The sequence below is a fragment of the Chroicocephalus ridibundus genome, chromosome 10 (genome assembly GCF_963924245.1).
Source record: "Chroicocephalus ridibundus chromosome 10, bChrRid1.1, whole genome shotgun sequence".
NCBI classification, from domain to species: Eukaryota; Metazoa; Chordata; class Aves; order Charadriiformes; family Laridae; genus Chroicocephalus; species Chroicocephalus ridibundus.
Window position 1 is genome coordinate 13,428,747 of NC_086293.1, and position 24,002 is coordinate 13,452,748.

The 24,002-nt window shown below is 44.3% G+C and overlaps 1 protein-coding gene across 1 annotated transcript in view; it reads left to right on the top strand.

The window, feature by feature from the left end:
- The first annotated feature begins 267 nt into the window (after window positions 1–267).
- RYBP (RING1 and YY1 binding protein) overlaps window positions 268–24,002 on the top strand; it is a 42,346-nt gene continuing 18,611 nt past the window's right edge. The window contains exons 1-2 of the mRNA XM_063348244.1: window positions 268–526; window positions 1,491–1,616. Of these exons, the coding sequence (XP_063204314.1) occupies window positions 495–526; window positions 1,491–1,616 (158 nt within the window). The 5' untranslated portion in view covers window positions 268–494. The remainder of the gene's footprint in view (window positions 527–1,490; window positions 1,617–24,002) is intronic.

The following is a 24,002-nucleotide window of genomic DNA, read 5'->3' on the forward strand; positions in this document are numbered from 1 at the left end:
GCTCTCCCCTCAGGGGCTGCCGCAGGGACGGGCAGGCAACGAGCCCTCCGCGGGGGAAGGGACGGGAGAGGAAGGGGCCGCCTGAGCGGAGCCCGCCCTCCCGCCGCGGCGGGGTCCCGGTGCGGGGGGTAGGGAGGGAGGGAGGCGGCCCGAAGGGGCTCTCGGGCGGGGGCGGAGGTGGGACCCGCCGGGGAGGCGGTGCGGGGGGCGCTCCTCGCTCTCCTCCCCGCCGGGGCTGGCGGCGGGGCCGCCCCCATTGGCCGCGGCGCGGCGGCGAGCTCCGCCCGCCGGAGCGGCGCGGGGAGGGAGAAGAGGGAGGAGGAGGAGGGAGGGCGCCGGGCTGCGCTGCGCTGCTAGTCTGGAGCGGAGCCTGGCAGCGGCAGGAGCGGCGGCGCGGGGGTGAGGAGCAGCCGGAGCCTGCTGGACGGAGGCAGCCCCGTCCCCCCTCCCCCTCGCCTCTTTCTTTGTGCGCAGGGCAGGGGCGGCCCCGATCCATGGTCATGGGCGACAAGAAGAGCCCGACCAGGTGAGCAAGGGAGGGGGGGGACGGGGACTGTGGGGGGGGTTGCGCGGGGGCGGGCGGGGAGAGGCACCTAAGATGGAGGGAGCGCGGCGGGGGCCGCCCGTGCCCCGCCGGTCGGCGGTGGGCCCGGCTGGGCGCTGGCGCGGCGGGCGGGAGGGAGGGGATGGCGGTGGGTAGGCCCCTGGCTGGTAGTTGCGTGCGTGTGCTCCGCGGCGGGGGAGCGGGGAGGGGGGGGACGGCAGTGGCGGCGAGGGGCTCCTAAGATGGAGGGAGCGGGCGGGGAGGGGGGCGGCGTGCCCGCGCCGCCCCGCCAGGTACACGGGGGGCCGGGGCTGAGGGGGGGGGCGCTGCGGGCGGGGAGGGAGGGAGGCTGCTAAGATGGAGGGAGCGTGGAAGGGCAGCAGCAGCAGCAGGAGGAGGAGGAGTGCCGGTGTCTCCCTGCCTGCCGCCGGTGCCAGGGCTGGTGTGGTGTGAGGAGCAGCCATGGCGGCTCCTCTCGCTCGCACTCCCGCTCCGCGCACTCGCTGCTCCCAGACAAAGGGAGGTTTAACAAGGTGGAGGAGGAGGGAAGGCGCCTCCCAGCCTTCAAACTCGCCCTCTCGCCGGGGGAGGGGGGCGGCCCCCGCCGCGGTGCCGGGGGAGGTGGCCCGGCCCGGCGGGGCTCGGCTCGGCCCGGCCCGGCGGGGCCCTCCCGCGGCGCGGGGCCGGGGGCGGATGGCGGGGCCGCACCGCACCGCACCTCTCCGGGAGCCGGCCCCGGTAGGTGTTTGTCGGCCGTTCGCGGGTGCGGGGGGGACGGAGGGTGGGGAGAGCGGCGGGCAGAGCAGGCGCTGGGTTTTGGGGCTCTGTAACATGGTTTCTCATGTGTGTGTTTTCTTTCTCTCCTCCTCCCGCCGCCTCTCTCCTCCTCCCCAAACACACACGTACGCACACACACACGCTTTCCCTCTCCCTCCCCCTCCTCAAGGCCGAAAAGGCAAGCCAAACCTGCAGCCGATGAAGGCTTTTGGGATTGTAGCGTGTGCACCTTCAGGAACAGCGCCGAAGCCTTCAAATGCAGCATCTGCGATGTCAGGAAAGGCACCTCCACAAGGTACGTCCGCACCTTCCGACACAGCCTTTGCTCCGCGCTGGGCTCCACCGACTTGTTGATTTTTTTTCCGCTATTGCCTGGATATCGGCTGATTGCACCCCCCTTTCCCCCCCGATGCAGTCCCTTCTGTCCCCGTTCAAAAGCGTGTGGATTTTAAAAATTCTCTTTCAAGCATTTAATTGGAGCTGGAAGACATGTTTCGTGGATGTGGTGGCGACCTGAATCTTTTTGTTGTTCTGTGCCTTTTTGTCGCTGATGTACAGAGGACCTCATGGAGATCTGCAGGCAGCCAGAAATGTTCTGGCTGTACTTTGTGGCAGATGGTTTTCTGTGGTTTGGGTGGAGATTTACCTATGTTTTCTACAGGAGTAGAAATGATTGAGGATTAGGGAGCAAGAAAGGAAACGGCTGAAACTAAAGCTGCCACGAGAACAACAACTCCCTTCCCGAGATGTTGATCTCTCGGTGTCTGTTGTCATCCGAAAGGAATCGGCTTTGTGTTCAGTGTGGGAATGGTGCGGATTGCTGAAAGCTTTAGCTGTCAGGTCTCTCTGATTGCCTCGCACTGAGTAACTGTGGAAGTCTTTACGAGATGGTGAAGCTGAAATACAGTAGTTAATTTAACCTCAACCCTCTCCCCCTTCACCCCCCCCCAAAGTTTGCACTCTCTCAGTTAATGGGTTCAGAAAGTTTGTCCTGGAAATATCATCTGGTGCTACAACGGGCGTGTGGTGCTCTGCTTTTTCTTTCTTTTTCTGATTTGTTCTACCATGTTGACTTCTGATTATGTTCATATTGTACCTTCCAAATTTGAGTTCCCGTTGCTCTGCTTTGCCAAGGAAGTAGTCCAAAAGATTTCCTTTGTGAAAGGCATCATTTTCCTCCTTTGAGTGAAGCAGCGTATTGAGATGCTCTCATCAGCAGGCTGTTTGCATGACTTGGCTGTCTTGACTTGATTGACAAAGGAGGTGGAAGCATGTTTGCTTGGTTATTGTTCAGGCTGTGCTTTAAACAATGTGAAGTGCCTACATTTTTAATGGGGAGCATGCTTTTGGGCCATTGAAACTGTCTGAGTTACCGCAACAGAGTGCTGTAGTACTTCACTGTGTGTTTCATGATGCACGTTGGTTACAAGTATCCCTGTGCTTTTTACAAAATATATAGAGGTCTTGAGCTTAAAACAGTTCTAAGTAGCGTAGTTATAGCATTGAGTAAGGTCGAGCTTTTGGGACAGTAATGTTCTGTATGCACCTAGAGCTGATTCTTCACTGGTTTTGTTCAATATTGTTTTGTCAATGCTTGATTTCTGTGGTTTTCTGTTTTCCTTGGCTTCCCTGTTTGGCTCAGGTGAAACTCGGTGATTCTGCAGCTGCCTGGTCTTTAACTGTGCTACTACAGTGCGTAGCCTTGCAGTCGCTGTGAGTCCTCACAGCCTCGCGTCAAGCATGTGCATGGGTGTTTGTAGGAGGAGAGCCTTAATGAGATGTAGGAGTCCATATGGGTTGTGTCTTCTATCAGACTCGATCATTGTCATTTGGACACCATGCTGATGTTCATTTTGGGAGCAGCAGCTTTCTCTTGCATGCCCTTTTTTTTTTTTTTGTTTTAGTGATAATTTTCAAACTGTTTATTGAGGTAGTAGGATGTTTTGTCTTTTAAAGGGCCCTCAAGAGGGATAGCAGTTGATGATTTTGGGTGAAGAACTGTAGCATTACTTGCAGATGTGATCCTCAGGTCTAGAACATTGTACTTCTGTTTAGCTTTTAATGGACCCTTATGAATGGCTTCTAATTTTAATTCATTTAATTCATCAGCTTTCTATTCATTTTTGCTGCTTTTTAAATTACTTTTGTTTGTAGAATTTGAGAAAGTATTTAAAATATTCAATGCACCATCATGTCGTCTTGCATATTTATATCATTTATGAATAAATATAACTGAAAGCAGGAGTGATTGAGCGTTGTGAGTGATCGTCATATGTTGAGAAGTCCTGGGAGGTCAGAGTTCTTTGTTGTGGTATTGCTTTGAGTGCTACAGTATGTGACGTACGAGTCGACGCTGGGGAAATTCTTCGGAATTTTTTAAATAAATGACTGATGTAAAGATACTTAACAAGTTGTGAATGATAATTTATTACTTGAAATATAAGGTGTCTGATGAGCTTGACTTTTAAGTTGCAATTTGACAAGTTGATGACACTTTTCCACATTTAAAGATGCCTTGCTTCATTAGGCTTACTTAAATTTCCAATAAGTGTTATTGATCAAACTCACTTTTAAAAAAACTCAACAAAGTAGTGAAGGACATCATAGATGTGAGGCAACTGGTTTTCACCAAATTACTGTGGGCAATCACAATATGCCTATTTTTTTTAATTAAGATCTGGTATAACCTACTTCCCCCCCACCCCTTCCCCTGTGAAGCCAGTTATTTGCTGTAGAATTTACTTTCGCTGATAAATATTCTCTGATTTGAGAACTAGTTAGGACGTTAGCTAATTCTCACTGTGTGTATATTTTTTCAAACGATATAATATGTTGGTGTGTGGGAGGGGTGGCTGGCACTTTCTTAGATCCAACTATCCTCTTTCCCTAGGATCTCGTAAAAGGAGCTTCAAACACAGGGAGTTTTAGAGTTGACGTGCCAAGTCAAAGTCACTGCAGATGCTAAACAGTTAAATTGCACCTGAATACTTTTTCACGGGGCTGTTTATAAATATTTCAGTTGCACTTTTAAATAAAAATGAGGTCAAATCCATCTCTAGAGAATTGGGAGATGTCGTGCAAAGATTGCATTAAACCTGTAGTACTTACTTGAATACTGGATTTGTTACAGTATGGCACTAACTCAGCTTTCCTCAACTTTATTCTTGCTATTTTATGGTTAAACATTATTATGCCCTATTTAGGCAAGTATGTTGAATTTTTCTACCGTTTCCCTTCTGTGAGAGTCACAGCAAAGATACAAGCTATGTTCAACACAACATTCAGTTGGGTGAGACAATGATTTAACTGGTTGGCTTGGGAGTGAGCAATGGTAGTGTCTTTGCTGGGGTATACAATAATTTTTTCTTTCCGGGAGGTTTTTGTATTGGTGTAAGGGCACACGGGACTGGTGCTGGTCACCACTTCCACTTGCCTCCTGTGGTTCTTCTGGTGGTTTGCTCTGGTGTAGCCCCACCAGCTCCTGCACACAAGAGAAGGCTTGAATTAAAACTTCTGCCAGGAACTTTGCTCCACAGACATGCGTTCCCTTCCAATATCCATTACTTCTTCAAACGCAGAAGGAAAGTTTACTTTGGATTTCCTAGGAATGTGAGGGTAGAATTTGGCCTTGTATTTCCCGTTATGGGGAGCTGTGTGTTCCTATTTGAGGGTAGATGATGGTTCCCTACTTCTGTTTGTTTTTCTTAATGGTATTCTTAGTTCTCCTCCCCTTCGGTTCTCTGATGGTTTCTCTATGTTGTGTTCTATATACCTCTTCTTGTAGCTTCATCTCTCCTCTCGGGCATGGCTGCGCAAGGTGATGGAGCTTCTCTGATGTTAGTTTTTCTCTAACAAGTGCTTTCCTTGTGCAGACTTCACACCCTCTATCATCAGTGTGCCTTGATTACAGAGAAATGCACCAAAAAAAGTCAGTGGCAGATGAGAGAGCAACAACTGGATGTCTGATATGCCAATTAACAAAACAATGGGACTTTTTAATATGAAATTAACAAGTTGTAGTGTGTGTGTCCTCTGTAAGGCATGCTCTCAGTAAGCAATCTGTTGTATTTGTTGCCAATACCTGTATACCAGAAGTGCATAGTTTGGAGATTGCATCGAGTGATTTGAACATTGTGGAGGGTTCGGGGAGTATACGTCATCCACGTTTCACTCTTCTGCCATTCTTTTGAGGGGAGGTCGAGTTGAAACGATTCACCAGAATTTTAAAGTGAATTTTCTCTTGTGTGGAACAGGTGTCTTGGAATGGCCTTTGTTCCCCATCAGTTCTCCAGAAAATTCCTTTGCATGTTGGCAGGATATAAGCTAGCACCTTGAAGGACGTAAACTACTGTCCATGTCACCATTGAAAAGTATTCTCTTGTTCTGCATCCAAGCTGGGCTGACCAGAATAGACACCAGATAGTCCTGCTATTCCTGGAATGAGGAATCAGGCTCATGATCCAGACCGCCATACAAATAAAGTATGCCCTGCTTATTTGCTGTCTATTTGTAGGACTGTTCTTCTAAAAATGCTTGCTTTGTTGTGTAGCAGGTTAGAAGCAAAGTGGTTTCACTCTATTCTTTCAAGTTAAGTAGCTTTCACCTGTGTTAAGGTGGGTTTTATTTAGCATCATAGTGGCCTTTAAGTGGGTTATTTTCTATAAAAATGGAGTACGTGACTTGTCTGGAAAAAGCTGTTGTGGAAGGGACATCGGTGCCTTTACTCTGGAATATTTGTTTTACTAATTGGCCATTTAGATCTATGGTTAAGTCATCCCTATTTTTCCTGTTGATCGCTGAAGTTAAGTGGCAGTTGGATCAGGTGGAGCAAAGCATGGTCTGTACCAGCCTGGAGTTGTGCCAGCGCTCCACAGGGCCATCCAGATCTTGGAGACGTGCCTCCTTGGGGACAGCTTTGTTGGTAATGGATGGGAACAGCATAATTCTGCCTAGGTGGTTTTGAGTGCTGGAATGCTTGATACCTGTTTGCAAAATGTTTGCCTGCATGCAAGTTCTTCAGGCCTCTCTTGTCTCACACCTTGTTTACCAGCACTGTCTAAAAGTAATTAGCTGTTACTTTCTGAGTTTGTAGATTTTTGAGTATTTTTGCTAGGTCTGGCAAACCCGCCAGGGCATGGGAGCTAAGGACAGGAGGAGCCTTTTGCAAACCTAACCTTTTACAAGCAGACGATGCTGATGGTTCACAGCAACCCCCAAATTCTGGGGCTGAGGTTTGACGATACACCAAGTTTGACTTGTATTGCTGGACCGCAGGTGTCTCAGCCATGTGGCTTGGGGTATTGATCCCTTATAAACTGGCTACTGGTACAGATTCATATTACACTTATTTTTTTAACTAGCATAGAGTTAGTCTGTGAGACTTCATCTGAGCAGATGAAGCTGTTCAGTTTCAGATCAGCTACTGTCTGTCATTCTGGTGCAAGCATAACACTGATGTCTTGTACATCAGCGCTTTTGAAAGAAATAAGAGTTGTGTCCTGATTTGCTCTTTGCTAGTGTTTGGCTCTGGTATTAATGATCTCATTACTGTTACCCCAGGATTTCTCTTGGGTCTCAGCACCTCTGGGGAATCATTCTCAGCAGTGGGGATCCTCAGTATTGATATGCAGCACCTTGGCAATATCCCTTTGCTATGGTTGTCAAATTTGTGTGCTTGAAACGCTGCAGGTGTCAAACACAGCAGGTAGTGTGGTGGCTGCTGTGACTCACTTTGCTTCTATCACTTGGAGAGGATCCTATAATAATAGCTATACCTGTTGTGGTCTTTTTTAATTAGGGAAAAATGTTAAAATAACATAGTAAAACCTGTGTTACAGTTTTCATGTGGATTACCCATCTAGCTTAAAAGATTGTGGATAATGGGGTTTGAAGATCAATCTCTGATTTCTGTTGGAAACTGTATAAAGATCTAATAGATAAACTGTGACACTGAGCGTGTTAATCTATCGCTGATAATATGCAGCATGGATATTATTAATTTTTCCCTTCCTCCAGAGACTGCTTTTTTGGGAGATGGGAATCTAAGTCAAAGTATGTATGTGCGTGTAGGAGGAGAGGGGCATGTAACTTTCTTTTATTGCTGTAAACAGACATTGGGATACTGGGATACTGGCCCTGGCTCTCAGCAGGTCCTCGTGGGGAACTGGTAGGCAGAGGAATGCTGAGCAACTTTCTCTGCGTGCCTTTCTTAATTGCCCTGATTGTTTCATGTTCCTGTCAGCTGGCTGCAGAGGGGCTGCTGCATTTGCACGACTGGCATGTGTATATGCACGCTGATGTAGGGTTCACCTAGTAAGTGGAACCTTGTATGAACTGGAAATATAAAAGCGTGTTTGTGGTGTTGACGGCTGCAATAGCTGAGAGCAGGGAGGTGGTGGATGCAAAATGTGGTTCTCTGCGGCCACCCTCGGCTCCTGTGGGATCTTGGCTGACCTGTGTTGCCTGTTCGTGTTCCCCAGCAGCTCGTAGTGCTGTGGGACTCTGTTTTGGCTGAACTGTTAGGTCCCTCAAAGCAATGCATGGGATCCAAGACCAGTGAGGGATGAAGGCTGGCAAGTAGTGTGCTGTGGATGGGTTATTTTAGCTGGCCACATCCAGCTATTGCCTGGATACCCTGCTGTAACTCCAGGCTGATTGTGAATCAGGTATCACTTGTACTTGGGCTGCTGCAACATGAATTAAACAGTTCTGCTGCTTGTAGGCTTGCCATTCCTTGCTGCAGTGCTGCTCCTCTTCTTCCTGCTCCATCTTACTTGAACAAGCAGACAGGTCCTTTCATGGTCCATCAATAAGAAACACAGAAGTTCACGGCACTTCTGGGAAGTCTTGCTGGTGTTCAGGAATATGGCAGCAGGGCGAGAGACAGTGGCTTGCAGAGTGCTCCTGGGTTCGGCGAAGGATGTGCTCTGCATGTCCTTTATTATGTGCATCTTTCCTTGTCTGCATAATTCTTCTTACGAGGAAACCCACTGACCTATTTTGCGGGATTTCAGGTGGTTCTATAGGTTAGTGTGTTTCAGTCTCACAATGTAGGTCACTCGCAAGGTGTGCTGGAGTTTCGTAACGCGTAGCTCTGACCTGAAATAAGATTCATACAAACTCTGTGGCTGTGTCTTGCAGCTGTACTTTACGTCTCTCTTTGCACTGGCTGCCTTCTTCACAAGATAAAAAGAGAAATCTGGGTGTTACCAGAGGGAAGGGGTCTTACCAGGAGGGTTTGTGAGGATTTGTTTAAAGTGTGCATGTTTCAGATAGGTAAGGGCAAATTATCATTATTGCCCCTTCATGTCTATTAAGGACATGGCAAAAAAAAAAAGCAGACCTCAAATACTCAGTAGCCTGTACATGCTATCCTAAGCAGATGTCCAGGATTACACAGTGTGACAGAAATAATGTGGAAATGCCTTCATTACATTTATGTGAGTTCCTTTTACAGTGACACATGCAAAATACATTGATTGTCTCTTTGTACAGACAGACTTTCTTTGCATCAACCAGAGCTCATTTCACACTTTTTTGGCGCGGCTGGAGGTACCACCAAATCCTTAACATCGCTCTTCCCGTAAGCTGGCTATTAATTAGGAGCATGTTCTTTGTAGCAGAGTGCTAATTGGTACATCAACAAATTCACTGCCTGTTAAACGTTGGAAAGATTGTAGTTCTGACTAGCTCAAATATAAATGAGAGGGAAAAGCATCACTTTTCCTTGCTGGCCTGGTGGTTTTTGTTTGACTCTTCAGTAACTTGGTATCTTCAGTCAGGTGAGTGTCAACTCCTTCCTAGAAAAAACAAAACTAACTGGCTAAAACTGGGCATTGTTTTCATAGTATTTTATTATTGAAGTGCTGCCTGTATTTCTGAAAGTTAAAAGTACACCCGCAGCCGATCTTCTGTTAAGTAATACTGGAAAGGTGTGATAAAAAGAGGTTGTAGGGATCTAAAGTATGGATTGTGAAACCAGGAGACCTGATTTTGAAGCGCATGTGGCCTTATTTGGGGCACTGGCCTGAGATTGTGGACTAACCCCCTGTGCTACAGGGATCAAAATACTAAAAATCTGTAATTATGTTCTTTACTGCAGAAGAAGTAGTCTTGTTATAGTCAAATTGATTTTAACCTTCAGACAGATAAACATTTTGAAGCATACATTTTATGGCAATTTGCTGAGAGCTGAGATGTTCCACATCTAAGTAAGCACAGTGTATGCTTTGTGTCAGTTGCTATATGGAGGTGCAAACTTCCAGAAACTATGTTTACAACTTAGATGGGAATATGTTCAGGAGTTCTAGAAACTTTAGTTTGAGGATCTTATCAGATTGGTTGTCTTTAAATAAAAGTGGAAGCAAAATAAGTCAGTTTTGGATTCTGTGTAGCGGTAAACAAGGAATAAATGTTTAGAAGTGTTTTCTGAAGCAGATTGTTCTTCGGGATTTCAGAGTTATGATGGATTGCTTGTATCATGCAGAGGTGCTAAGTGAGACAAAATAATCTTGCCTGAGCTAAAGCTGCCTTCTTCAGATTTATATTGTTGAGTAGACAGACATGAGACTGATCATAATCTGAAATATTTTTCCTGAACAAAATTATTTTTGTGCGGGTGGAACTATTTCCGGGTAATTCACGTGCAACTTGAAATAGTTGAGTCAGGGAGGTGGATGTAGGATGTAAGAGTACTCGGATCTGGTGGCTTCAGTGATGTTGCAATGTTGATGGGAACGTTGCCTGATGAGCGCTGAGCATGGGTTATCCCCTGCACTCTGGGCCCTGAAGATGCAGTATTTTTTAAATTATAAGGGTAGTTCTCGATTGAATAGGATTACTCCCTTTTAAATTTTTTTTTAGCTATGTACCAAATAAATACATGGAAGGATTTGTATTTTCTTTCACTTTTATTTGCAGGTGTCAATGGGAATAGTATGATGTTAGTATGATTTGAGCATGTGTAAAAGAGGCTGGAATTCACCTGTTAGCAAATCATCTAGCTAAATATCGTCCAGTTGCCATTCCTTAATCTGCATGATTGTATTCCCTGTCTGTTTTAATTTGATCAAGAAACTTCTGTCTATGGTAGGTGTTTCATTCCTTTGTTTAAAAAAAAAATTAATAAAAATCATCTGGATTAGCAGAAGGACATAAATCTCATTTGTCCTGCTTGGACAAAGCATGTGTATATGTTCAGGTTGTTGGAAATGTGTGTTTCTGCTTGAACATTTGGCTCTAATTATGTATCCTGGAGCTCTTATTCTGAAAGTGCTTTCACTGTTTTTTCGGAAGTGGTACTGAGCACTTTCCCTTCCCGAGATGAGATTTCAATGAGAGAGGCAATACATTGATGGATGATGGCCCTGTGATGGAGTCAATCAGCCAGTGCAGTCATTTGTCTCCTGGGGATACAGGGTAGAGCACATCATTAGCAGCAGAAGGGGAGGTTTGCCTCTGTAATGCTAATACAGCCAGGGAGCTGGGGTTGGTGCCTGTTTGCTGCTATTGCTCAGTTACTACAAGTGCCTTACGGAGAAACAAACCCGCTTTCATTTGTTATCTGTAACAGTCATGGGTGTGGATCAATTTAACAACAATATTTAATAAGCTCTAGGAAATGTTTCCAGTTCAGCATAGTGTTAGCAATTCATAAACCTGTATTGCATAAAACTGCTTGTCATAAAAATGGTGAATTATTTTGGAGGAATTGTGTGTTTTGTTTATCTGTAATGACAGGTTTACTGAGTAGACTCGTGTGTCAAGCATTCGTTACAAGTCTTGGTCCACCTACGAGAAAAGTTTCCTGGTGGTTCTAAGAACTTTTGCAAGAAGTATCTGGATGAGGTCTCATGAATCTCTGTTCAGAGGATCTCTTGAAAAACTAATCAGATTTTCTGGATTCTTCATCGCAAACCAAACTGAAGTGCATGTGAACTAATTCCAACTAGCTGAGTAGAGAAAAACCCAGGTGATCCCTAAACATGTAGAGGGAAAACAGAACAGCCTGTCAGCTTTTAAAATTACATTTTAGACACAAGTAACTTGACTTGTGTAGGAAAGACTGGCAGCTGCCCGATGTCAGCGTGAGATTCGAAGGACGGTGGGTCTTAATCAGAGGAGAAATGTTGCAAGTGAAGATGGTGGGTTGCAGAATTTACTCTAATAGTGTCTGATGGCATCGGGTGGCTTGTCCAAGGCCCGGCTGGGTGGTGTGCTGTTGTGCGGTGGAAGTTATGAGTTAGCTTAAAGGTAGCTTGGTGTGCTCCAGGTGATGGGCATCATCATTTGGCCAGGGAGGACAAGTTAACTTGCAAGTAGCTGTTCCTTCATGGCTGCTTTGCTCCTTTCAGGGCTCTTGCCTCTCAGTGGAGATGGTGTAGTGGTGGTTCCATGGGGAAGAAGCGTGGGTTTGTCCCAAGGTGGGCAGGAGTGCTCCTCTTATGGGATAGAGGGCTGTGAACCTTGTATAAGCAGTATCTCAGCGTCCAGAGATGGTTAATTCCCATGTGACATATAATGAAACTATAACTGTTGTCAGAAAAACGTCATTCTGGATGAGTGGTGCGTGTTTCTGTGTACTTGCCAGCACTGCAACCACAGAGGTGGCACCCAGGGCATCGCCTGTTGTGGGGACTTTTTCCCTTCCCCCCCCTTTTTAACTCGCTATGACTCTGGACCCTTAGGTCACTGACGTGAATAGGTTTACCTGTCTGTAAAGCAAAGGTAGTAAGAAGTCCCTACCGCATGTGGCGTATCGGACGTTAAGTTAATTTTTGGAAAACACTTTCACATACTGAAGTGTCATCTCAAAACTGCATGTGAAGTCAGACTTAAAAACCAATATTCCTTTCTCTGAACTATATAGATAATTGTTTAAAAATAAGGGCACAGGCAACAAGAAGAAAAATGATGATACAACTGCTGGGACGATGTGGTGGGTAGACTTTGTACACTTCATTTCACCATTGTGTACAGCGATGTCTCCGCTCCTAAAGCACCTGAGGAATGGCACAGCTCTGTGCTGTGTCGTTGCTAAAGGCATGGGATTGTTAGAGTTGCACAATTTTACATGTGGGTTAGCAGAGTAAGAAACATGCTTCATCATGGGTGTGGGAATACAGTACTCTGGCAGCAATTAAGAGTCATTAATTAGAAGTACTTATTACCGGATGTGACTCAAGTTAGTTGTAAGTTGCTTAACTTCTGAGGTCAAGAAGATCTAATGCATCTGAGATGCGCATTATCAGTGTCTGTGGGACTACGGGGCTATCCACAGGGACAGTCTGTAATGCCACAACTCAAACAGGAATTTTGAGGTTTGTTAAATGACTTATTGACAGTGACAGTTTCGCAACGCCTCTGCAAGCTGGGACCACGCATTCGTATTCAGAAGTTTAGACCTATGAAGGGTTCGTTTAGACTCCTGGGTTGCATTGTCTGGGAACGTACAAGTGTGTGCTGGGAATTTATGCTGCTGTGCTGAGAGTCACTGTTACTCAACCAGCATTCAAAGAAGTGATAGTGAAACTTTATTATAAACAAAAGCTTCCCTGTCTGTATGAAGAGGATGACATTTTTTCCAATTACAAATTAATGAATTGATACAAAAATCAACAGTGAACAGGGCAGTAGAACATCGTGCCTGTATGCTGCCTACCTACCCTTGTAAATGCATGGGAAATCACACCTTTGTGTTCAGCGTATGCATTTATAACGATGTAAGATGTGAGGGCAGTCTCACAGCTTGTGCTTGGGAGAGGCTACTTCTGCCAACAGCTAGATGTGTCAAGCAAGTCGTGGAAAACCTTCTATAATAAGGTACCTGTTACAGTTCTGTGCCAGTTCTCAGGACTTTCCCTAATGTGCAGGGAGAGTGAGGGATAACACCTAGGAGTAGTTTGTTTTTATTTCCATCTCTTTAGTTTTTCCCCTCTTGTCTTTTTTTTTTTTTTTGCGTTGTAAGCCAGACGGACATTCCCACTGGCACTCTGAATTCAAAGCTATGAAATTGTACAGCTATGTACTACACTTACTTGTTTTTAAAAGCCTGTCACAAGCGTGAGTGGTTTTTTTTTTTTTTGTATTTTTGTACACAGAGGCATATAGTGTAAGGAACAGGTTTACTTAGTCATGGGTGTGGGAATATGGGCACCGAAATTGCTTTAATAGCAGTTGGTCATTTTATTTCGGAGTGTACTAGCATTTGGAATTCCATCTTGGTTCGACAGGTGGTTGACACTTGTGGAGAATGTGACCTTTTGCTCTTTGCATTGATTTTTCTGAATTGTGTCCAGAGGCTGCAGAAGTTGGTGCAGCACTTTGCTTTCAGCTGCAAGGGCTGGATCAGGGCTCAAAGACAGATGCATCGAGAAGGGAATAAGTTGACATGAAACTTAACGTGGTTATCTTTTGTGATCTTGCTTTGTTCCGAGACTGATTTTTTTCCAGGGAGATATTTTTAATAGATAAAAAAGAATTGAGAAATGAATTGTATTGTATAAAGCCCTAAATGAGACTCGGGGGAAGAGCTTGATCTGTGTCTGTAGCACAGGACTCCTCAGATTGCTTGTTGCACGCAGTCATCCTGGAGCCTCTAAAGTTTGAACAGGGGCCGAGACTGATAAAACTATTTTTTTCAAAGTAAGCGTCTTAGATGGTGACCAAACATTTTTTGTTTTTAAGCAGAAACAAACAAAATACCCAGAAAGTCCAACATATTAATCAAATTTTGCAGGGCTGTAGTTCTCAATGAGTCTCATCTGTCTAAAGTTTAGTCTTTCTCCTGCCAACTGTATAAAATTCTTGGTTTTGATGTTAGTGTACAAATATGCTAGTATTCATATATCTGTGTGCTCACTTGGATCAAAAAGATTATATTCCTTCTCCATGGAGTTGTATCCATGCCTTTGCTTATAGAGCCGGCAGATTATTAATAGGTAAGATGGTCGATTATCAGTGGCTTCCTGCTTTTCCTCCCTGCTCTAGTTCCGAGTATTATCATTAGCAGCTTTTAAAGTGAGGTTCCTCCTGGAAGAATTTCTGGCTTGAGGCAGAAGAAGTTTTCTTACCAGTTTTGAACTACTGGGACTATTGTGTTTTTTAAAATCCTATTCATCGCTTCACAAAACTGTTACAAGTACATCTTGAATCATGCATAGCCTGAAGAATATCCTGGGGGTAGTGAGAAATAAATAATTGCTTAATTGGGCTGCTCTGCCGTGTAGCTTATATCACGTTGAGTATATGGAAAGGACTGATTTTATTTAGTGTTTTACTGTAACAATTCTCATAGTCCTAAGCCAAGCATTTATCTTAGTAAAATTTAATGTGGTGTTAAGCAAGACATGCAGATGTGTTTTGACTTAAGCTTTTAGTTTGTGAATAGAAATGGTCCAAATCTCTCACCTTTCAAACGTTTGGTAATTATGCTAACTGAAGTCTTACAAGGAAGAGTCTTACCGGGAAAACAACATCCTATTGGAAGGTAGAAACTTTCTGATTAACACTTACAAATAGTTAGTTAATAACTATTTTTACATTTCATTAGATTTATGAAAAAACATGTCTTCAGTTGTTGTTAGCAGAGATGGCAAAAATCTGAGTAACATATCAACATTGTTTTAATTAAGAATACGTTGGTATTCTCCTAAAAATTCACTTTTGACATCCAACTCTTAGGCTTAAAATGAATGTCAAACTCATCTTTTTATACTCCATGAAAATATGCTCTTTTGCTCAAAACATGCAGCAAAAGCAATCCTACAAAACTCAATTAGAATAATAGAGTACAGCCATTGCAAAATATCATTACAATAGTTAAGTAATTATCCCACTGCATGACTTAGCAAGAGGGATAAATAATGCATGTAGAATTGTGTTGGAGCTTGCAAGGAGGATTCGTGCTGGCAGGGTGGGTGGGAAGGGCCAAGGCAGAGCACGGCTCTGAGGAGGGGGTCTGCTGGGGCCGGTAGCTGATGACTGAAACCTTTCAGTGCCTGTGATAACGAATATGCATCAGAGACCCGATTTTCTGTTTTTTCCTTTAAATTTAAAGATGGCCTTTGGGAAGAAATCTTCCTTGGCTGTGTTAGCACAGCTTGACTCCAGCTGCCTCTCGGAGCCGCCTGGCTGCTCCTGGATGGGTGGATTTGGGCTTTGGGGCACAAGCACAGCCAGCCTTTGGGGGTAGGACCTCTTGGAGTGGTGGAGCGGGCACCTGGTAGGGTCCAGCTCTGCCGTTCGAAGGGTGGAAAACCCCCAAGATGCCACTGCGTCAGGGTGCTGATCCCAGTGGCTCACTGCCTCACCTGGCCCACCACTCTTAACTTCTTTCTGTTTCCTCCGCATTCTGAGTTTTGCCCCTCTGTAGGTCTGGGCTGCTCCTCATCTGTTGTTCGTTGGGCTGAGAGCCACTTAGTGCAGTAATGCAAGGCTTGGAGTCCTGTCGGCAGCTTGTCCCAGACCCTGACCAAGCTGCGAGTCTGGTCAGCAGGAATATTGGCTGTTTGTTCGGTGGACAGATGAGGGGTTTGATTTTTCTTCCTTTCAGCTAGAACTGAATACTCTGAATCTGTCAGTTGCTGTCAAGAGGATTGTACTTTGGATTAGTGAGCTACTGGAAGCAGTTTGAATCGTTGCAGTTAAAAGCATGCTGAACAGTGGTGTAATTAATAGTTATATAATGTCATCAACAAGCTTAGGAAACTGGAATGTAACTTGGAAAGAAATACAGCCCCATGCGGTCCCTGCACCGGGCATTTAAAGGATGATGCTTTTCTTCCTGGGACCGTTATGGTCAGGGCAGGCTTATTGCTGTTGTGCTGGTTCCATCATGAGACTGTGGAAGCACCTTTCTTGCCTTTCCCCTTCCACCCCTTTTTCTCTGATGTCTGTAGCATCAGGACAGGGTCAGACCAAGAACCCTGCTCACTTGAGGCTTGTTGGAGCTATTCTTTCCTTCTGTGATTCCAGAAATCTTCAATTGCTGTGTAATTATGGATGCTGCACGAAATACAACTCTATAGCTCATGAGAATAATACGCATTTTTGTTGTGCTTTTGAATAGAAATTTCAGGGAAATTATGCACTACCTTTCTGTTATACAGTGCGAGTAAAACTCTGTCAGCTCTTTACCGTATGTGTTTCTAGAGAAGCTGAAATGGTTATTGAGATTTCCAAAGTAGTTTCTGTTTTGTGACAAGCTCGAACCTGTCTGGAAAAGCCATGTATTTCAGCAAGGTAGCACTGTGCACCTGAGACCTCCTGTCTCGTACGTATTGAACTGGGAGTGTGATGCTTTAAGTTGTTTATACTAACTTCTGTGAATATCTTAAGGACACAGAGACGATCAAAATTCTGAGGTGTTACTGTAGTTCTGGGTGAATTTGATAAAAAATTAGTGTAATTATTATTCCCTTGGCTTCTGTTGGCTTAACCCCTTTTGCTTTACTCCGACATCTAAAAATACTTTTTCTCTTAGTTGACATGTAGATGTGGCACTTAGGGACATGGTTTAGTGGTGGACTTGTGTTAGGCTTATGGTTGGACCCAATGATCTTAAAGGTTTTTTCCAACCTAAATGAGTTTGTGGATCTATGAAAAAGGGAGAATTATGCTGGTACAGAACTTGATTTTTCTGTTTCTAAAAAGGTACCTTATCAAACATATTGGTTGGTGATTAATTAAAAGTATTTCTCATGTCTAGAAAGAGCAGCTTTATATTAAAATGTGATACTATTAAGGCTGCCTGCCCTCCAGTTTTGTATCTACAGTGCTTCCCCGAGTGTCAGTTTGCTCAATATTCACTGCCATTGACCTTGAATAATTAAGAAAAAAGTCTGCTGTTTTGAGGAGATAAATGCAGCTTGTGTTTGGAACGTGGCTGATTAGCTCAGTTGAAAGTGTAATTTTGTGGCTGTAGTTTCTGGTGGGATGGATGCTGCCTTTGCAAAACTTGGTGCCCCACTTCTCTGCTCCCTGATACCAGTTGAAGTTGTGGGTGAAAATCTCCCAGGACTCCAAGATCTGAAATGTGCAATGGACCTCTTCAATTTTCAACGGAAATTACTTTAAACTAATACGGACTTCTTTTACTTACTGAATCACTTTTTCACTGTCAGCCTATTTCCAGTGCAAATCCAAGGCTGTAGTTTTGTTCTGGGTGGGGGCCCAAGTTTCCCGGCTAGCGTGGTGACTGGAGCAGGGCTTGGTGCACCTGGACTTTCCTTTCCCAGAACAGGGTTGGTGTCCGAGTTGGCTGTTGAGAGCTGGAGCGTGCCGGGACCACTAGCGCTGGGGTCTGATATGGGACAGAGTGGAGATTAGAGGAACACCAGTGGAGAGGGAAGGCTGAATCATAAAAGCAACAAAAACTTAAGGAGAGGCGAAACTTCTTCAGGCTTGTGAAAGTTATTTGTCAAAATGTGAAGGTAGGGGACTGGTGGGCACTGGGGTCTGTTTGTCAAATCCCTTGCTCTTATTTTTATCTGTGCTGCCACTTGGACTTCCTTCTTTACTTCTGTCTTTGTTCTCCATGAGTTACTTGGGCCATTTGTGACTTAAAGTACGTGTTTGTTTACAGTGTGAGAACTGTTTGTTTTTTAAACATCTCCATGACGATCACTCAGTTGCATGGTATTTTGGTGGGCTTTTTTCTTAGGGTAGGTTTTCAGCTTGAGATGCTCTACAACTATATTTGTGCTGGCAAAGTACTCTGGGCTGAAGATAGCTAATAAAGTTGCATTTTCAAGGTTTTTTTGTGTTTTGTTTTTTTTACTGGTGTAATAAAACTATCTTAGGACTAGAAGCTGCCCAAACCAAAGCACAGCTTTATAAGTGTAACTGCATCCATGCTGTTTTGTGTTGGGTGTTTTGTGGTTGTTTTTTTAGCTGGTGTCAAGCTCTTCACCTCCTTTAGAGACGGTACTGTGGTGGTAAATTGTGTATTTTGCCAGGTTGTCTTTTGTTAATACACAGTGGAGCACCGTTCCTGATGGGATCTTTGGGTGCTGATGTGATGTAATTATCAGGAAGATTTGGGATGGCATGTGGTTTTCACAGACTCTTTGCTTTCGAAGCCAAATCTGCAGCCTTGAAAATCTTCAAGGCTTTGTAATCTTCCCCCCTACAAGGGTATTATTTATTTGGGAAATGCATAATACTCATTATGCAAGCAGTCTTTTCAGCCACTGTGTAAAGTATATTATAGAAAAAAGTGTTTTTTTTTTTAAAATTCAGGCAGCAAGTGTCACAAAATAAATGCCACAACTGAGATGTTTTAATGAAGAGAGGTTTCAATGAAGGTTGTATTCTGTTTATAAGAGAGGTGAGGCAGAACTGAACACAGCTCCAGCCACTGTTCACACCTGTTTCCAGAAAGAAATTCAATTCCCACTGTGCATCTGATTCTGAGAAATAGTGATTGAGTAGACAGACACTGTTATGGATAAAATCAACATAGGTCTATTAAATTGAAATACATTTTTCCTGGAATATTTCTAGTAAACAACATCTTATGTGAAATCTATCTGTACCTTACTTTACAACGTCTCATTTAAGGATTTACTGCTCTGCACTAAGTTCTACGTCCCATTTCACATGTCTGTGCATGTACTGAAATAACTCATTTTGTAGCCATCTCCTTTTTCTCTGCAAGCTGGTGCATGGTCTTGTTTTTGAGTCTCCCTGGGAATCTGGTTTTTAAAAAAAGCAGGAGTTGATACAATGGAGTGTTGCTGGGGTGGTGGGAGGACACTGGAGCCCTCGTCCTCGTCCCCTTCCCACCTTCAGCGCCTGTGGGCAGAACTGGCGAGGCTCGGGCTCCACCACGTTCTAATATGGCATGGCTGCTTCCCAGTGTCGGGGGCCTTACAGGTTTTACATTCAGGTTTTAGCTGAGTCCTTGAATATATCTGTTCAGTTGAAAAAGGGTTGTTTCATGTAGTGTGTCTGAGTAGACGAGTTATTCACTTGAACAAAAGCGACTTAAAATGAAGCTGTTAATTGTCCCAGCCAGTGACTTTTTTCTGTGTGTTGCTGCCAACTGAGAGCGCTTTAAACTCACATCCAAAGTATGAGAAGACCCATAGCTCTTATCTGCACCTCCCTGAGTAAGGAAAGCAGACATTCAATTATTCTCTATAATTAGTGTACTTCAGTGGGTAGGCAGGTGTTAGTTATTCACAGTCTCTTTCACTCTCTCTTACTTTTCCAGGCATGTTTGCCTGCCGGTCTTCTGCCATTGCCTCTGTCCCGAGGCGTCCGGGATGTTCCTTACCCACTCAGACCTGTGTAACGAACAGGCTGCTCCTGAGAGCTGTGACAAGGGAGGGAAGTATAGAGGAGTACCAAAATCAGTCCAGCTGATGTAAAAACACCTTATGCAGGTTGAAAGAATTTGGGAGATGCTGTGATTGCAATAATTATGAAGTATGGTTGTCCTGAAAGCAGGCTTCCAAGTCTGCGGGTCACTTTTTTTTTAACTACATGGGACTGGTTTAGACTAAGCTTATGTCTTCCTGTAGAAATTGTTGAACTTAAACCAGCAGACCATCACAGCCCTAGTACTGCTGGTGCTGCTGCTTTCTGCAAAATGCAGTTATAGGTATTGCAGCATCCAAAAGGTTTACTCATCACTGAGCACTTGTAACCCAGGCAGGCTGTTCGTGCACCTGTGTACGGTGTGGAAGGTGTGCGCATATAGGATTAAAATAGTTTAACTGCATGGAGAGCTTTTCTTCGCTGGTTTGTAAAATTCTGAACACACCCCCTCCCCCCCACTTTATGTTAGGTGAATGATTTTCTCCTGTGAATGGACCAGAGGGTAATAAAGGACTTGAAGTTCTTACTGATACATAAAAAAAAAAAAGAAATAAGAAAAAGGATTTTGTTGCTGGAACCTGTCTTATAAAAGTGGTGGATGAATGTGCCTGTGAAACTGCTGTGGTGGTTTTATTTGTTTTTGAAGCAGTGAAGAAATAACTTGTGGAAGGCCCTGGTCCTGGTTTTGCAGTGGGCACTGTGCGTGGGCATGCTTTGTCTGCTGCTCACTAACAGGCCAGCTTCATTAGACTTGATGATTCAAGTTATTTTTGTAAGCTTATTATCAGGTATTTTATGTCACTACATGTATGTCCTTGAAATGGTAGCCTTTAAGAGACAATGTCTGTTTAAATTAAAAATCCGCTTTTCAGAGAAACACCTTCTCTTGGTGACTACTTTTATGAAATACTTTGATGGGAGTCTGTTTTGGTGAAACTTGTTTTAGCTTTTACTGCGAAGACCTTTGCTCAAGAGGAACAGGGGACTATTGATGCAGTGTGGTGATGGAAGAGCACTGTTTGGACTGAAGGTATATCCACACAACGAATGTATGCGTGGCCACAGAACAATTCCTGACAATGCTGAACATGGAGCGGCACAGCATCTGTATACTCTCCTGCCAGTGTGATTTCTGTCTCAGTCCACACCACAGCCCCAACCATCAAGTCCTCGCTGCTCGCTTTGCCCCATGTGACAATTACTCTTTCATTTTGCTGCCTAAAACACAACCGTGAACGTGGACTACAGCCTGCGGAGAGTGTCGGGTGTGCTCAGCCAGTGGCTGTGACTGCTCACCTGTCCTCTGGCTATGGCCATCACCAGTGGGAGCACATACTCACACAGGCTGCGCTGTGGTCAGTGTAGGGGTTTGAAGTCCCCTCCTGGTGTCAGATGTGTTAAATCACAGCACTGCTGCTGTTAGTTACATTACAGTATCGCAAGTAGCACGGTGTTTTATATATGTTGCAGTCACCTTCCTTTTTTTGCTGGCTAGGTGTACCTGAGGGTAGGAGAACTGTATTTTCACTTTCATGCAAGCGCACTGTTCCCGAAGGAAGTAGAACAAGACTTGTGCTCTGTCAAAACACCGGCATTCTGTGGAAATCCGTGCAGGAGAGCTCTACCATTGGTGTCAGAATGAGTGTACTTGTTTGCAAAGGATGTTTGGTGTCCAGGGTTCCTGCCACAACTGTGTGTTTGAAGGGTTTATGTTGTTACTCTTCCTTCAGCCCTGATCCCTCAATAAGTCAGTCCTTTGCCCGTGTAGAGCAAAAGCTGTTCTCTTGAAGTTGGTGGAATTGGTATCACTGTGGTTAGACTTCAGCGTGGGATGGATCATCTGAAGTGCATTTGTCCCTAAGCAGAGATGTCGGATGATTCCCAAGCATTTGGTGACCCAGCATCCCTGGGAAATGGCTGCAGCCTCCGGGGAAGGAGCAGAGACTTCTCTTCCAACTCATGCTAGTGTTTTTTTTAACAGTTGTGTAAGTAGCATGTAAGCTACGTTGAGCTTAGACTGTGTAACTTGTTGTCTTTCCCCTCTTCACCTTCATTACCTTCTTTCAGCCTAATATGACACTTGGGGGAAATAAAAAAAGGTTGGTTTTTGTTTTTTTTTTCAAGCAAGCTCTGAGGTGATTTACTACCTTTTCCTTTAGGAAGGACTTGAAGCTTCTTCTAAGTTCAGAAGATCATAGCTACCTGTGTTTCAAAATGCAACGTGGAACGGCTGTTGGGGGTGAGGGCTGCTTGTTGGTTTTGGATGAAGCTACTTGCCCTGTGCTGCCCTGGCTGCCACCGGGAGAGGAAAGAAGCTGAATAAACAGGGAAACTGTGAAATAAACAGAAACAAAACCAGACCTAGCCCCTGCCTCAGGGCGTGGGCTTGAGTCTGTGAAGCAGCTGTTTCAAAATTAGACTTTCTTTTGTTAAAAGGAGGCACATAAAAGCTTTTCTGCCTTTGTTTTTGTGCCATAACGATAATTTCCATGCGTTTTCCTGTGTTATTTGATTGATTTCAGTTTCTTCTGAGGAAACTTACTTGAAAAGTGAGCAGTTGTGTTATTGCAATGTTAAGATGGCTGCTTCAACCTTTTCTGCCTTGCCTACCCCCAGGTTTTCTAGACGAAGTGACCATTTTCAGGTAGTGAACTTGAGCCTGCATGTTTTTCCTAAGCTGCCACTCAATCTTTAAAGATGTTAAATAGACCTTTTGGGGTTGCAGGTCAGGCTGCAAATAACTTGTGCCAGGGTTTCAGTGCTCACAACCTTCCTTGTCACTGTTCACCACGAATGCCGGAGCTGTGGCTGGTGCTGGTGGCTGCATCCAGCGCTGGTGAGGGGGAATCAGTGGGTTTGAGAAGCCAGTGGCAGAAGTGGGCAGGGCTGTCTCCCGTGGGCATTGCAGCCCAACGGGGAAGTTTTGTGTTGGTTTGAATCCTAGCACTTGCTGCTGCTGCAAGTGACCTCAGAGATTGTGAAAAGAGATGATGATGAGCACATATTTTCTGGTTTTTCCTCTAGATGGTTTGTATGTGTCTAGTTACTCACACAGTTATGCTAGCCCCAAAAGCTTTTGCTCTTTTCACTCCCCAGCTTTGGTGCAGAGCAAGGGTATGAGCTCTTTAGGAAGTGGTTGCCCAACTCGGTCCACGCTGTTTTCTGCGATGCGTTTGAGTAAAAACGAGGTTCTGTTTTTAGCTTGCCTTAACTTGGAAATTCTGGTGATAAGCAATTAGCTGCACAAATCCAGGAAGAAATTAGAGGAGGAAGCAACATAACATAGTAGAATCTCACTGAGTCATTTTTGCAAATCTCTAGAAGCAAGTAATTTTTCTAGTCAGGGAGATGTGTGTCGCCAGTGTGGTGTAGTCCCGGGGCTCAGAAAAACTTCATGTATTTTCTTCTGCTGTAGTCATCCTCAAGCAAGCAAGTCGCTTTTTGTCAGGGTTTCCCCATAGTTAAATGGGAATAAACCTAAACAAGGGGTGTCATGATAAATACACCCAAGACTGTGGTGCCTGGATATTGCGATGCTGAGAGCTGGATGATACGCTTGAACCAGAACCAAACCTAACACAGTTGGACTGCTTACTGGTGCTTTTGAAGATTTTTCCTTTAGTTGTTTTGTTACTGTGTTTGCTATTATAAAATAACTAGAATGTGTTTATTAGCAGAAAAATAGGTTTATAATATGTTGTCTAAAAATCCCTGTACTTAGTCATATAGTTGGTAATCTTTATCTTTCTCTGCTCAGATAATTCACAAAAAATCTGTAATGTAACATCAGATATAAAGTAGGAAATCTTGGTGTGTACGGACAGCGGGTGATGTCTGAGGAGGTTGTAGAGGATGCGCCATGTGCTGAGCTTGAGCTTTCTGTTGTATTTTGTTGTACAGAGGAAGTGAAACTTCGGCTGTATTTTGCGTATTCTTTTCTTCCATTTCCAAGTAAGAGCTCTGCCAGCTTCTGTATTTCATTCATCTACAGACCAGTTTCACTTTCACTACGCTTTTTTGTTAGGCATGATGTTAAATTTGCATTTATTTGATATTTGCACATTGTGTGGTATTTCCTTTTGTATACTCATCCTGTAAGAATTTACGGTGGGATTTACAGGGCTGATGTATTTCTTCACACTTCAAAATATCTCAGTATATCTTTTATATAGAAAAATGCCCAAGCCTTATTTCTTTCTGTCCTGACTAAATGCCAGGCATAGGTACAGTTTAATAGCAACCTTTTAAACTGATGACAACTGACTTGGTCACAGCTCATTTTTGAGCACGTATCTGTGAATTTTCACTGTCGTTATTTAGGTAACAGAAGGTGGGTTGCGTGGGAAAAAAAAATAATTAC